The sequence below is a fragment of the Pyrus communis genome, chromosome 1, assembly GCF_963583255.1.
Source record: "Pyrus communis chromosome 1, drPyrComm1.1, whole genome shotgun sequence".
In the NCBI taxonomy this organism is placed as follows: Eukaryota; Viridiplantae; Streptophyta; class Magnoliopsida; order Rosales; family Rosaceae; genus Pyrus; species Pyrus communis.
Genome location: NC_084803.1, coordinates 40,920,938 through 40,936,732, shown reverse-complemented (window position 1 = coordinate 40,936,732; position 15,795 = coordinate 40,920,938). Strand labels below are relative to the sequence as shown.

General features: G+C 36.8%; 2 protein-coding genes across 2 annotated transcripts; one reads left to right on the top strand and one right to left on the bottom strand.

The window, feature by feature from the left end:
• Positions 1-1,592: 1,592 nt before the first annotated feature.
• LOC137735162 (protein disulfide-isomerase 5-2-like) lies at positions 1,593-6,138 on the bottom strand. The gene is made up of 5 exons (XM_068474558.1): positions 5,816-6,138; positions 5,577-5,680; positions 5,111-5,481; positions 3,990-4,297; positions 1,593-2,250 (listed from the first exon to the last, which is right to left on the bottom strand). The coding sequence occupies exons 1-5, from the start codon at positions 6,041-6,043 to the stop codon at positions 1,933-1,935; spliced, it is 1,329 nt and encodes a 442-aa protein (XP_068330659.1). The 5' UTR covers positions 6,044-6,138; the 3' UTR covers positions 1,593-1,932.
• A 3,979-nt stretch (positions 6,139-10,117) lies between these two features.
• LOC137740873 (alpha-(1,4)-fucosyltransferase-like) lies at positions 10,118-15,795 on the top strand. The gene is made up of 3 exons (XM_068480680.1): positions 10,118-10,734; positions 14,803-14,976; positions 15,113-15,795. The coding sequence occupies exons 1-3, from the start codon at positions 10,273-10,275 to the stop codon at positions 15,677-15,679; spliced, it is 1,203 nt and encodes a 400-aa protein (XP_068336781.1). The 5' UTR covers positions 10,118-10,272; the 3' UTR covers positions 15,680-15,795.

The following is a 15,795-nucleotide window of genomic DNA, read 5'->3' as shown; positions in this document are numbered from 1 at the left end:
AAAAAAATAAAATTTATCAACTAATTATATTATAATACTTAGCGTACACAGTCAACCTTTGCATTTTGACATTTTCACTTTAACAAATAATACATGTCATTTTAAAAAAAATAAAAAAAATAAAAAATAAAACTTTAATGCTTTTGATTAAGAATTAAAGCTGAAAGTTAAAAAAATTGGCTTTTTAACTAAAATGATCTTTAATATTTGCATGACATCTCACTTTAGTCCCTGCGATTTGAAATCAATAGAATTTATTCCTGAATTTGTCCACAATAAATTATTTTGATCATTTTGTGAAAAATCTTCATAAAATAAAGATAAAATGACAAAAACACCCTTAATTTGTGTCTAATCATTTTGGCATATTGTTTATTATATTGAGGGTAATTTTGTCATTTTGATCTTATTTAACATAATTTTTCGTCGAATGACCAAAATGATTTATGGTGGACAATCTAAGGAATCACTTCTATTGATTTCAAATCACAGAGGCCAAAGTAAGAAGTTAGGCAAATCTCAGTGATTATTTGGCCAAAAAGCCAAAATAATATTTAAAGGCATTAAATATGTATTGACACATGTCATTTTTTAAAGGCTTAAATGTTAAAATGATTCCTATGTTTTAGTCATTGGGTCAATTTAATCCTTATGTTTTCAATTTGGCCAATTTGATCATTGTGTTTATCTCTATTAGAATGAAATAAAATTAAAAATTAAAAGAATAATTATTCTCCTCCCAACTCTTTGACCTCCTCCCTAACATTACCCCCTCTTTTTTATGTCACAACCTTAATCATTCTTCAAATTGAAAGTTTTATTTATTATATGTGTTATTTCTCATTGATTTACAATTTTCTATAAAGAGAAAGGATAATTATTTCTCATATGATTTTTCATATGAATTTAAAAAAAAATTAAATTAAATGAAATGTCCTTAATTGGCTAATAGAGACAAACACGAGGACTAAATTAGCCAAATCGAAAACACAAAGACTAAATTGGCCATATGACTGTAACACATGAACCATTTTGACATTTAAGTCTGTTAAAAAAAATAATAAATAAAAAATAAAGTTACTAGCATTCTCTTATTTCTTCAACATATTCATGAATTCATCGTTAAAAAAACCGAAGTGCCACATAAGTAAAACTAATGGTAAAAACCTCACATCCTCCAACCACGTCCCTTGAAATCGAAAAGGTACTTTTGGAACCACTAATGACCGTCTGAAAGAAAGAAGAAGACGGCAATGATCCGACGACAAACGTGTCCAAAGTGTTGCATTCATATTGAGCCCAATAATCGAACCATTGGAATTTCCAACACACCTATCCGACCGCATTTCAACATTCTGCCTCAGACCACGACGAACCCGTGCACAAGGCAAACCTTTGGTCGGAAAATGAAGCAACCCGCAGTTTGTATAGACATATTAGAAAGTTTGTGCAAGAGACACGGTTACGAAGTACACATAAACACCGCTCCCGTTAAATCCCCCGGAACGACCGAGGGCAGATGACCATGAGAGACATGCACATCATTAACATCATTCAGGAGAGCTCGACGCTCGATATAGGTGGTCTTAGCATAAACCCATGAAAATACACACAAAACAGAATCAACAGCACAAATACATGAATTCAAGTTTGCCACGAATTAAGCAGATACACAAGGAAAAAGAGACGCTATGTTTATCGTGGTTCGCCACAAATTAAGACACTACACAAAAGCTGAATTTCTGTAAGGCGTACGCATAACAGTGCGCAGGAATTCATCATTCTCTAGTCTCTACAAAATCATGGATGTTTCATACTCTACACTGCAACTTTCCGGCAAACTGCACAGTTGCATTTAAGCGTTTAATAAACTCTCGTTTTTCTCTGCAGCTACCCCCAATCAGATCTGGTTATAAGTCCGAAAGGCCAGATCTAATCTTCCTTTTCTCCAGATCTATGCTCTCTGCTTTCAGCCTCAGTGGAAGAGCTTGTAGCGGAATCAATCTGGTCTGCAGTACGAACAACAGGAGGTTCGTCGTCTTCTTTACTGATTGATCTAATAAGCATCGTTACTATAACCAAAAAAACCATTATGTATACAGTTCGCATCCCTAAAAATGAATTCATAACACTCCCAAATGACGGACCGCCAATTCTTTTCTTTATTATTCTTCCTTCCTCGTATCCTTGGAGGAACTGTGAGACTTGAGATGCCTGATCTTCCTCATCAATGCTTTCCGAACCATTTACCTATTTTACAAAATAATGTCAGAAACATGTAAACATTATAAACAGAAACACAAGGAATACAATAAGCATGGACAAGTAGTCCGAGAAACAAGAAACACATTAGAAGCGCACAAAAACCACAACACCAACCCAGAGTGCTCTCAATACAGAGCACCTGCAATCACAAAATCCAAACAAAAAGAAATATTCTTGACCTATTTTGACAGGGAACATAGAGATAAACACACCACCACAGTGATAGAACACATCTCCATAAAGTGAGCACCTTCTTATGAGCCCGCTTAATCAAACAACCTTCTGACAACACCATACTGCAGTTTCTTCAGCAAACCCACCTCAAACCAAACACCCCCAAAACAAAATCTGTCTCCAGTGCAAAACTAAATGTTTCGCCCGCTCCCCCTCCTCTTTACACAATACACACCAATGAGTAGATAAACAAGGAAAGAGAGATCTTTCTGGATCAAGTCACAGGTATTAATCTTGAGGTTTTCTATTTAAACACCACACATGTCTAAGAACACTCACCAAAGTTCCTTTCGCATTATTTAACCCTTCATAATTACCAAAAGAAAAAAAAAATTAAAACATACAACAGAAGCCTAGCACCAGCCTCTTGCTGCCAGCTCCTCACCCATGTCAGGCTGTGGGCCGCCATTGTTTTCAGTCTTCTCCATCAGCCCCATCTTTTTTGGATTTTCACTCTCTATTGTGTACTGATCCTTCTAAGTTATTAATCAAATAGATAATTAATTAATTAGTTGTGGATATTGAGTATTTCATCTTAATTTTCGATCCATCCAACAGACATCTGCTTTAGTCTTCCAAAATTCAAATCTATCTCTCCTCAAAATAATCCATGCCCACAAGAGCCACCATTCCCAATCACAACTCATATCTTCTATGCATCATTACCAAAATCCTAAAGCAAAAACTAGAAGAAGATCCACATGGCCGTGAGGTCATGACCATTAGGAAGACCCACATGGCCGTGAGGTCATGACCATTAGGATGAGAAGGCTATGAATCATTGAGAGAGAGAGAGAGAGAGAGAGAGCAAGGCTTGGGGGACATCAACGGTGGCCAGTGAGCGAGAGAGAGGGGGGTTGGGGTGGCATCTTGCTGGGTTTCTATTTTAAATGTTTTCCCTTGTTGGACATGTCTGATGTTTAAATTAACTCTTAATCTTTCTGTGAGCCACTTACCGTAGAGAAAATTTGTATCTTGGAGGGAATTCCAGCTGTCCAATTCAACATAAATTGCTTGAAAGGAGGATCTACACGATTGATGACCAGAAGGATGAACAATCCAAGAACCTTTATCCACTCAATTAGAATGCAAACAAATAATATTTAAAAGGGCAAACAAGTTTACATAAGCCAGGAACTCTATTGTTAAAGTTTCCACAAAACCGAAAATTCCAAGAAATGGAACCCAGTAACAATAAGGAGGCTAAGGAGTGGATGGTAGCATTGTTGGTCAAAGAGACTATACAAGGAAGGAAATAAAGATGGAAGAGGATAACCCTCCCAAACATCTTCCCATTACCAACCACAATTTTTCATCAAAACTTATGTATATAATGAATTTCATAAGGCACCAATGGTCACAAATTATTTACCCAAATATATGAAACATAGATTCACCCAAAAAAAATCAGCAACCATATACCATTGTCTATACTAAATTTAGCATGGAGATCTAAAGAACATATGTCTTTCTAATAACTAATCACTTACTGTAAAGTACTCCTCCATTCGATCCCAGACAACCATTTTTGGTAGTTTTGTCTTCTTGGTGGCTCCAAAAGTATCTGCAAAGTCTTCCCACTGTTTGATCCCAACATAACCAAATACAAAGTCCCGATTTGCAGATGCAGCTGATTTCAAAATCTTGATAAGTTTCTTTGACTTCTCTTCATCCTCATCTTCCACAATTGTCAAAACAATTTTTCTTTCATCATCACTCAATGACTTTAATGTCTCATAATTTATGGGCATGGCCAAAGGGAACAAACTTTGTTGTATAAAATCTTCCAAAAAATCCTCTGTACATTAAAAAAAAAAAAAAAAAAAAAACAGAAGTAAGAGACAGAAAATGGCTGAACATAGATGAGTCATGTTTGAGCTTTACTAAATGATGGTTAGCTTTACAATGCACAAAACACTTCCTTCAACACCATGTCATATGATATGCTCACATTAGAGAAAGTTTAACTTTGGGATAAAATTCAGCAGCAACTTCTAAACTCACCACACATCTAACTCTAAATAAAAGAGATAGCCACCATTGTCTCCTAGGTAAGCATGAACCATATAGCTCAGTTCAGTATAAGGAACTAGCATAAGCTAATAGGTAAATAAACTAAAACTAGCATATGAAGAGCTAAATCGATTCATTCAAGTGTATTATTAAAAATGAAAATTCTAATAGCCTGTCCGAGAGGGTGGGGGGAATTAAACTATTACACTCACCTTACCTTTATGATTTTTAAAAGAAGAAGCTTTCACTTGAAGAGATTGCATCCCTTATTTCATTTAGAATCACTTCACAAGCAATGGGTTTTTGTCCACATCTCAAGCACAAAAGGAACTAGGCAAGAAAAGGGTGCTAACAAGATGGCATGAAAAGCAATCTCATAAAGCTTACTCGACCACATCTATGACTTTATGTCAAAATGTATTCTTCCTTATGAAAAGACGGATCCTAAAAACAGTGCAAGTTGAAGAAATACTGTAAATTTGTGAATTTATGATATGATGTATCATTATGACTCAGAAAAAGGTCACACTAACATACTATATTCATATTTGAATGCACTTAGTGGTGAACTAGGACTGATCAACCAAAACAACCTAACCTTCAAAGGGGCCATAGAAGATGTTGCGCTCATCGTACGTTGGATGAAGGGATGCCAAAGCAGGAACCCTGTCAAAATCATACAACACCATTACATCCTCGGAGAAATCCTTTGCAACAGAAAACCAGGCCTTCTTTTTGTACTTTATGGCTAACTTTGATATCAGCGACTCGTCCAAGCCAAAACCAATGTATATAGGAAAGTAAGTGCCAGCAGCTTCAACAAATTCACTAATAGCAGAGTCTGATTCAAGTATGGAAACATCAGGAGCTGCAAATTTCTTCAGATAGCGAACTAGCAATTCCGCTTTCCTGGGTCCATTATATTCTAAGGGGACGCCGTGCATAAACAGTTTGAGGGTAGGATATGCACTATATCAATGATCAACACAAAATTATAAATTAAAATTAAATAAAATTCTGACTGGAAATGGATATAAAAGTGATTTGAAGAAACGGGATCATACTCGATTTCGTATTTTCGAGCTACAGAGGTGAATTTGTCAGCATTAAGTTTTGCAATCGCTACTGGGTGTTTCAACCCAGCAAGCAAGGGGGCAGCTGCATCCAACTACAGAAATGAAATCGATTAAAATGTAAATAAATAACAAATTTCTAACCAAGATGTGTTAATTAATCATCAAAATTAACATGGATGGAGATAGATCTTAAGTGAAAGTTGAAAATTAGGATTCTAGAGAGAGACCTGAGGAGAGAGGCGCTTGCAGTGGCCGCACCAGGGGGCGTAGAAATCAACCAAGACCAAGTCCAAGGCGGAGATGGCGGAATCGAAGTTGGAATCGTCGAGCTCCAACACCGTCCCGTCCACCGTCCACGACGACGACGCTGCTACTGCAGGCCAATCTAGTGCTGTTAATAATATCAGAAGCAGCCAACAACACAACGCCCTTACGCGCATGCGCATCGTCGACATCGTCGCAATCTCCCTCTCACTTTCTTTCTCTTTCTTTCTTGTTTATCTGATTTCAGTTTTACAGTCTTTTTTCTTTTCGCCAAGGATTTCAGTCTTTCCATTACATTAGCTTTTCATATCGTGTCTTCAAAAAGAATTTAATTGAGGATAATTAAAATCTAAAATTTCATTCAAAGTTGTTTACTAAAACGTTTTGAATTTGGAGTAAAAATAAAATTGATTTCATAAAATTATTTTATTAATCAAGTAGAATAGTAATATTATTATTTCTAAATTACCTTGTCCCAAATCAAATATTTTATTGTTGTAATCTTATAAGTCATTCAATGTGTGGATGGCTAACCTACTGCAACTCTACATGTTTGTCCACTAATCAACTTGCTGCCTCATCCTTCCATATAAAATCACACACAAAAACACAAAGCCTTACAGCTGAAAAGAGAGAAAAGAAAGAAGAAAGAAGAGAGGAAGAAGAGAGAAGCCACAAGGCTCACAGCATAGAGAAGAAAAAGAGAGGAGAGGATAAAGAGAGTTATCGTTGTAATCTTATTATTCCAAATTATAAATAAAAGTATCACTGCTACTCCGAAGACGTACTCCAACCACACTAACTGTAGAAGAACCTCGTATATTTTGTGTCTTGTTTATTTATTCTACTACACAAAACATCGATTTTACAACATTTACATGCTTGTTTTATAATAAAATTTTATACGCCCTTGTCGTGAGCTGCTGCTAAAGAGAAAAGGAGTTGCACTAGAAAGTGAGACAGCCCTTTCAATGGGTTAAGGGCAATTTAGAAAATTTAAAAATAAATGAGGTCATAATGGGGAGAAAAAGTCCATTTTGATTACCCCGCAATCAGAGATCCATATACCATCAAATTGTTGGATCTATTTCCTTTAAATTTTGGAGTTGAATTCTAAAATATGCGTCAATCACATCAAATGTTTGATTTACAAATGTTTGGTAAATACCAGAGTATTTTGTAATCGAAATTTAATATTTTATTTATTCTGATCACTTTTACGTAAATGTATCATAAATTTAAATAGAAAATGCTCTAATATACCACAGTTACATTTCAAAGTGAAAGGATTACTAGTATGACAATGGTTATGAAGTCTTTGATATCCAAGGCATATAAATGAACACTGACTAAACTAGCATCACACTCATGACAAAATCAATTGATTAGAACTCGAATAATTTGACACAAACACAACATACTAATCCTAATGTTTCTTGCGTGTTGACAACATCCAATGGTGGCATGTCCACAAAAAACACTTTCTTTCTCGAGCATCCGTCTTGGTACAAAGAGCAAATGCACACTAAACATCAGTTATACTCATGGCACCATCATTTAGTTTGTAATACTTTGTATTAAAAAAATATATATGTATACGTATTATTTCTATATTACAAAAGTTTTGTGTCCCTCTTTAATTGTATTTCCTCTATTTTGGTTTATTGGACAAATATACCTAATTACTAATAAAGTGAGAGGTGGGAGTTTTGTTAGAAGAGTGAGTTTGCTATTTTCTCACAGAGGGCCGAGAGTTTGAGATGAGACTAATTGAGTAGTTTTGTCTTGATATTTTATCCAAATGGTGAGGTGGAAGTTGGTAATTAATAGAAGCTAATAATGAGGGTGAAGAGGTGGAGTCTATAGCATGTGTATGTTAGTCTATTAGCATGCATGAGGCAATGTTTATGGTATTAGAAGCGCTTACTCACTAGCCTAGGGGAATCTCAATCATTTGGAAAATATTCTATCTTCAATGTTACTCAATCAAGCTTCCAAATATTCCAATGAGATGATAACAGTTGGACTAATGGAGACGTAAGTGAAGATTCCAAAGCATCCGATATCAGTCTTGATGCATCTCTGTATAATGGAGGGGGGGGGGGGGGGAAGAGGGGAAGCACGAACAGAGCAGCAAGACCACCACCACAGCAACAACAACAAAGATCTTTCCTTCTCATACCACTCTCCCCACCATTCATTTCTTTTACCTTATGTAAAGGCTCTAGACTATCTTCATTGTATTTTATAAATCTCTTGTACATAGTGAAATCCAAATGCATATGCAACTCTAATGGACGTAGCCAAATTGATGAACCACTTGAACTCGGAGTGTGATTGTTTTATTGCTAGTTTTACTCGACTCTCTGCTTCTCTACTCTCCCAGCAAGAGTTATGAAACACACCACCAATAAAAAAAAATAGTTTACTTGTGCAAGTCAATTACCGTGAACTACAAATATAAGGTTACTTGTGCAAGTCAATTACCGTGAACTTCAAATATAAGGAAGAAGATAGCATTAGAAATCAAGGGAAACAAAAATGGATTCCCTTGGTCATCATCAAGCTCACCATGGCCAACCCAAGTCCTTATCTCCTTATTAGGGATGGGTACTGGTTATGGCGGGCAGGTAACCGCGGTTATTTACCCATAATTATTTAAGCCCTTACTCGTATAACTGTTTACCCGTTGGGTAATTGTATAAACAGATATGCCCATATCCATAACCGTTTATAAATTGTTAACCGTACCCATTTAACCGTAACCGTATAACCATTTTTTAACAAGTTAAAAATAAAAAAGAAAATATGTCATAATTTTATTTTGGTGACAATTAAACGGTAATTTACTAAAAAAATATATGACAAAAGAGAAAATAAATTTCTTATACAAATAATATTCGACACTAAATTAAAGGAGTGTAGATTCGTAGTTGGGTGTGTGTTTGTGTCCATTGGTTGTGGGGCCGAATTCCTTCTCCTCCTAGCGTAAAAATATCGATATACTAAAAAATAATGACAATCTAAAGGCCCAGCAACCAATGGAGACAAACACACACCCAACTACGAATCTACATTCCTTTAATTTAGTGTCAAATATTATTTGTATAAGAAAATTATTTTCTCTTTTGTCATATATTTTTTTAGTAAATCACCGTTTAACCTCCTGAATTATTACCCTTTTTTCTGGTAAAGTAACCTCCTAAATTATTTGAAATTAGCTAATTAACTTCCCATCAAATTCGATGAACCCGTTTCGTCATCAAATATTGGCACGTGACAAACACATGATTCACTCTTGAGTGTATAATTGTGTCAGGATTAGACAACAGAGTGGACGAAATTTATCGCATCTAATAGTAAGAGGTTTAGTTGGCTGATTTCAAATAGTTCATGGGTTAATTTACTAAAGAAAATAGTCCAAGCCGTGAAACTTAAGGCCTCATTTGGCAACTTAGATTGTACTGAGTATTTTTGTCGGATAGGATAAATAGCCACCAGATAGTACTGACTAAATTAGTCGGGCGTTTGGTACAGTATCGGACTAATGACCATATTATTTATACTGTGTTTGGTTTTATACCGGATAGGAGGAATCAAACTTAAAATTAAATTAAACTTAAAATTAAAAAAAAAAAAAAAAAAAAAAAAAAAAGAAACCATCACTTTTGTTCCCAGATCTTTCCGCCGCACCCCTCTATCTCCCTTCTTCTTCTTCCCCGATTGCAGAAGAATCCGAAATAAATTCAAACAGCCAATTGCGGAAGAATCCCAAATTGAAATCATCTCTCCGCCGCACCATCTTTCTTTACAAGACCCAGTTGCAAGGGAGGACGACGAGTAGGCGATGAGGAAGGCCACAAAGAGAGGACGACGAGGAAGGCGACAAAGACTAGGAGAGCAGATATGGCGAGAGAAAGCGACGACGATAGAAAACGACGGTGAGAGAAAGCGACAAGGAGAACGGCGATGGTGAGAGAAGGTGACGGGTAGGACGACGATGCTGAGAGAAATTAATCCGGCATATACCGTGTTAAATAAGTAGACTGGTTAAATTAATCCGGCGCTTATTTAGTACGAGTGAACGCCAAACACCAGGGTCTGTATAAGTAGTCCTATCCGATTCTTTATCCAATCTGCTATACAGGCCTAAGTCTTGAACTGAACCAATGGCTAATTTGTTTAGGGATTAAACGGTAATTTACCCTATATTTTTATATGTTCGGTAAACGCTCACCACCTGGTCTTGGTTGGTAAACTGGAAAATAATTTAAAAACGGGGAGAAGAGAGGGACTGTGCTGGTCAAGACGCCTAATGCACCAGATGGACCGTTTCATCTGCCTCTCTTTCCGGGGATAGAGAGAGGGAGAGAGGGAGAGAGCAACTGCTAAAATCGCCGCCGATCGGGACCAACCCAGTATGCAGTTAAAGCCCTTCAACTCCTTCAGCATCGCCTTCATGATGAGCGGCGCACTCTTGCTCGTTTTCTTCTGCAGCTTCCTCGAATTCCCTTTTCTATCAACCTCAATCAAACCCATCAACGATCCGACCAAGTTCACACCCGACCCGTTTACCAACTTGATCGGCGCCTTCAGGAAGTGGGATGCCCAAGTGGGTTGCTCTCGTTTCAGAGAGAAGCACAAGCTGCAGATGTTGCAGAACAAGTCTTCTTCTCTGCAACAAATTCGCGGCGAATCGGAGTGTGGGGAGGCGAAATCGGAGCATGTTAGCGTGCTGGTGAAAGGGTGGACTTGGATTCCTGATAATTTGGATAGTTTGTATTCATGCTCGTGTGGGTTGAGCTGTTTGTGGACTAAATCTCCTGTTCTTGCTGACAAGCCTGATGCTTTGCTGTTTGAGACTACTACACCTCCCCTTCAGGTACTCCATTTTCTTTCTAAATGTTGTAACTGTCATTGATTTCAATTAATTCGTATTATATGTATATATGTATGTATATGTGTGTTTTTACATTTTCATGGATAGCTTGGTTTCTTCGGATCACGATTTATTGATAGAATGTGGTTAAATCTCCAAGAATTTTCTTTTTTATTTTAGAACACATTTATAGGGCGAGCATTTGGAACGATAAACGGAAATATAGCAGACAGTGGCAGATCTAGGAATTTTTCCTCGTGAGTCCGAAATTATGCCCCAATTTTTACTTTCCTTACGAAAGTTGCTTCTTTAAGCTTTCTTTTTCTTCAAACATTTCGGGGGAGAACACCGGAAATTAAAGGGAAAATACCTTAGAAGTATAATGCGAAGAGATTGAACTGGTGCGGTCGCTTGACTACATTCCGTTCCATTTTTGATCCACCACGGTAGGAAGAAGACTCTGCTTCCCCACTTTTTCTGTGCTGAGGTTATGGGAGGGAGTAGTAAAAGACTACATTCAATGCAGGTCAAGAGCTATATATGTATCCAGTTTCTTCTGGTCCATGCTTTTACATGATTAACTCGTATTTAAGAGCTACTTGATTCTTTTACTTGGAAAGTGCAAGAGGCTTACTACCACAAGATAGGGAAAGGAGCTAGACCACTATGGTTACTGCCTTGGGTTAGCACTTTGCACTCCCATTATATACTTGCAGTAGCATTATGTAAATTCCCTTGCGTACTTGTGGCAACAGTTTATAATGTCACTCTGGTGTCTTGCGACTTTACAATAGGATTTTTTATTGGTTGGTAGATGCAATAGGAGTTTGAGTTCTGCAATGCTTTACCAATGTTTTCCTTGTTAATTCACTAGGATAAGTAGGCTTCTCCTCTTACTTTCCTCCTGAAGATGAGGGATTCATCATACAATAGAAAGCTAGGACCTGTGAGAACCTACCTTAATGATAGATTGAAGAGTGCGCTTGTGAAACTAAAGTGGAACTAGACAATTTTCTCCTGTTTTCTGTGTTTGTACAGCTTGTAACTCGTATTGGAATTACAGCCCCAACCGTTTTCATATGAAAAAGGTTACTGAACTACCAGGTGTTCTTAATGTTGCTTGGGCCAGACTAGATGAGTGATGTTCTAAGAAGTCTTTTTGATCAATTGCAGTTCTTTGTATCTTCATTGTGGCAATCTGCTGATTTACCATAAAATGCTCGTACTCTAGGAAAATTAATGTCTCAAATATATAATGAAACTAGTACACAATATGCACGATGCATGGGTTTCTATAAAGAGAAGTACAAGAAGTAAAATTATATTTTGCACTTGAGGTAACGATCTAGCTAATGAGGTTCTAACTGTGGTGAGTTTATTGCTGGAATAAAGAGAAGTAAAAGCCTCTACGTTGCATTTCAAGCATACAAGTCATATAAATGATAAATATGTTCTCTAAAAATCAAAGAATGAAATAAGTTCCTCAAAGCTGGAAGTGAATACTTTGTTTTTCTTTTCTGATAGGAAATACAAGTCATATTCGTAAAAGTGGAAGGGGAAAAAATGTCCAGTAGGATGGAAGTTTTTGTGTATTTTATAGTCTATGAAACTGAAGGGTTGCCTTACTGATCTTTCTTCTACTCGGGAGCTAGTGCTTGCTATCTTAGAATTTCTTTTCATCGATTCTTTGATGTTTTCATCCCACTATGCTCCTGCGTCCTGCCAAAGACATCTGCACAAACAATCAATTTCAATTACCCATTGATGGGGGGACCTGCAAGGGGATGCTCATGCATGTAGCTTGAATGATAGATGTTACTATGCTAAGCATTTCTCTGAATGTATTAATGAGTTTGGAAGATATTTGGACCTTTAATAGTTACTGTGCTTTGATCTTATGGAGCAAACTGTTGAGTAAAGCAAAGTTAATTTGGGATCTACATTTGGTTCTCTTACTTTGATGCGTGTCATTGTAGAGTGATATGTGATGGTAATTTTGAGGGTTATTTGGTAGAGCTGAATGAGAGGATCTTCGAAACTTATGTGATGGGTGGGGATTGATCACTTGAGGGTAGAGTTCAGTTTTGGACAATCTTTGTGGTCATTTTAAGTCATAGTTGATGTTATTCACTGTTCCATCTGGAAAATATACTTCGGAGTTTTAATGACATAATCTATGGGACCAAGTACATTAATCTTGTTACATACGAAGACTCAAAGACAATGAATCTACGTATGCATTTTGTAAACTGCATTTATTGCATAAGAAACTTGAGAGACCCTTATTTCTTGTCCTTTTCAACCTGGTTCCTGCATGAAAACTGAAAGTGAGGCTTGGAGTTGGTCTTCCTCATAGTCACTAAGTCTTTCAGTTTTTAAGAAATTCAGTAGTTTCTTTTTTCTTTTTTTTTTACTGTTCAAGATGGAATGAGTTACTATCAGCTTAGGGTCCAACTTCAAGGTAAGGGGTTTATATGATACTGTTATAAAATTTATCTATCTTGCTACAAGTATGAAAACCGTGACATTTTCCATGGATTTTTTGTTTATACAATATCACTCTTTTTGAAGTTAGACAAGTCTATTGAAATGTTTTGGGGTTTATCCAGATTGATATATGGATTTATGGACTTTGAGATTATTTATGAAGCATGAGAACTTCACTGATGAAGTGAGGCTTGTAGTTATTTGAGGGGATAAAAGTGCCATGTGGGGACGTAAGGCAGTGAAGTGATTAGGCGTAAGTGGAAGTCTCACCCAGTGAGGCGATTTAGGTGCACATAGTGGCCCCATATTATGAAGTTAACATAAATATAAAAAGACAATGTAATATAGGGATGTAAGGCAGTGAAGCAATTCTGGGGACGTAAGGCAGTGAAGCAGTTTAGGTGTAGGTGGCGATCTCATGTTTTGAAGTTAAAAGTGCTACGTGGGGACAACATAAACCAGCAAAATGATTTAGGTGCGTGTGGCAGTCCCATGTTATGAAGCTATTCTAAATATAAAGGGACAATGTACTATGATACAGTGTGATTTATACTTTAAGATAAATATGAAATTCTTTAGCGTGTAAAATGACTCTGCTTGACTAGGAGATACAAAAAATACTCACTTGGCCCATTGATGCTCACCCTCCAGGCTTCTTAGGGGCAGGACAAGTTAGGCCAAATGAGATTTTAGATATTTTCAGATAAGTTTTCACCTTCTGTACCTGTAGAGAATTCTGATATTTCTATAGAAAAATACACTTTTTGTGTTATTTTATTTTATCACATGCTATATTCTGGGAATATAAATTTACAGAAAGGAAAGATTAGAAGGAAGTTTGAAGAAAATTAATTAAAAAAGGTGAATAGTTATTAATTTGTTGTGTAAGACAAGTTTTATTTTTTAGAGATAGGTATGCGTCATTTTACATTAATGTGGGTTTAATTATCAAAATGCCTCATGAAGTATCACGACTGTATCACTTTCGCCCCTTCTTTTGCAACCATATCACTTTTCCCCTGGATTTCATTCCCTATTCCAGAATACTCAGTCTGTACAATTAACTTGCTCCATGATATTGACATAATCATGATGTCAATAATATGGATGACATATTTTCGGCATTTCGAGAATCGAGTAATCAAACGTTAACAAGTAAATGGAAGGAGTTAACAAACTCGGGTAATGTGAAACACAAAGTGAAAGTTCAGGGGGAAAAAGTGATTAATTTTCAAAAGCAGGGGGTAAAGTGATAAGTGGGGGGTATGTTCCGGTGGAGTTTTGATAAATAAGCTTTTAGTTTATATGACCTTTTTATTTAGTTCATCTTTCTTTTCTTTTTTTACTTTGGTTTTGGACTTCTTTTTCTTCCTTTCTGGCATTATATTTGTGGTCCTCTTCGTTTTATTTCATTTTTTATTTCATTAGTATTCCTTGTTCTGTTTATTTTGTACCGGGTTAGAAAGGTAACATGGGCAGTAATCTTGCTACAGCCATATCTTGGGCATTATCTACATACATTGTCTTAGTATGTCGTTTTCTAGGTCTACTTCATTGCCTTAATACTTTTTTGGGTTTTGTTAGAGACACAGTGGAGATCCACTTCGCGTGTACATGGATCTTGAGGCTGGCCGGAAGCGATCTGGTGTTGAGGATATATTTATAAGTTATCACGCCAAAGATGATGTGCAGTCCACCTATGCCGGTGCACTCTTTCACAATGGTCGAAATTATCACGTGTCTCCCTATAAAAACAATGTAAGTGCTTGGCTTCTTGTTCTTTCTGTGTTCTTTGCATACTGTTTTACTTATTTCTGTTCATCTCTGTCGCATGATGTACATTTTCAAATATATACCGCTAGTTGTATGACTTTATCTGAAATTCTAATTGAAGGACACACTTGTTTACTGGTCATCATCGCGCTGTCTGTCTCAAAGAAATATTCTTGCCCATAAGCTTCTCAGCTTACTACCTCACCATTCATTTGGCAAGTGCTTGAACAACGTCGGTAGCTTGAACATGGCCCTTTCTTTCTACCCCGATTGTGCCGGTGATACTGTCACCCAAAAATGGTGGGACCATTTGCATTGTGCCATGTCTCACTATAAGTTTGTTCTTGCTATCGAAAACACAATGACAGAGAGTTACGTGACGGAGAAGCTATTTTATGCCCTAGATTCCGGTTCAGTTCCAATCTACTTTGGTGCCCCTAATGTCTGGGACTTTGTTCCTCCCCATTCGATAATCGATGGCACTAAATTTAAGAGCTTGGAGGAATTGGCGTCGTATGTGAAGTCCCTCGCCAACGACCCAGTTGCGTATGCCGAGTACCATGCGTGGCGAAGATGCGGGGTAATGGCTAATTACGTTAAAACCCGCGCATTGAGCCTCGACACATTACCGTGCAGACTCTGCGAAGCTGTTAGCAGAAAAGGTGGGAGAAATGGAAGAACCAAGTGAAATTTATATGTTTTATGTATAATTTGTATACAAGCACAGCTGATACATGCATTAGTGAAAAGAAGAGAAAACTGGGAATTGATTAGAAATGAAATTAACGGACAATTTTTGTGGAA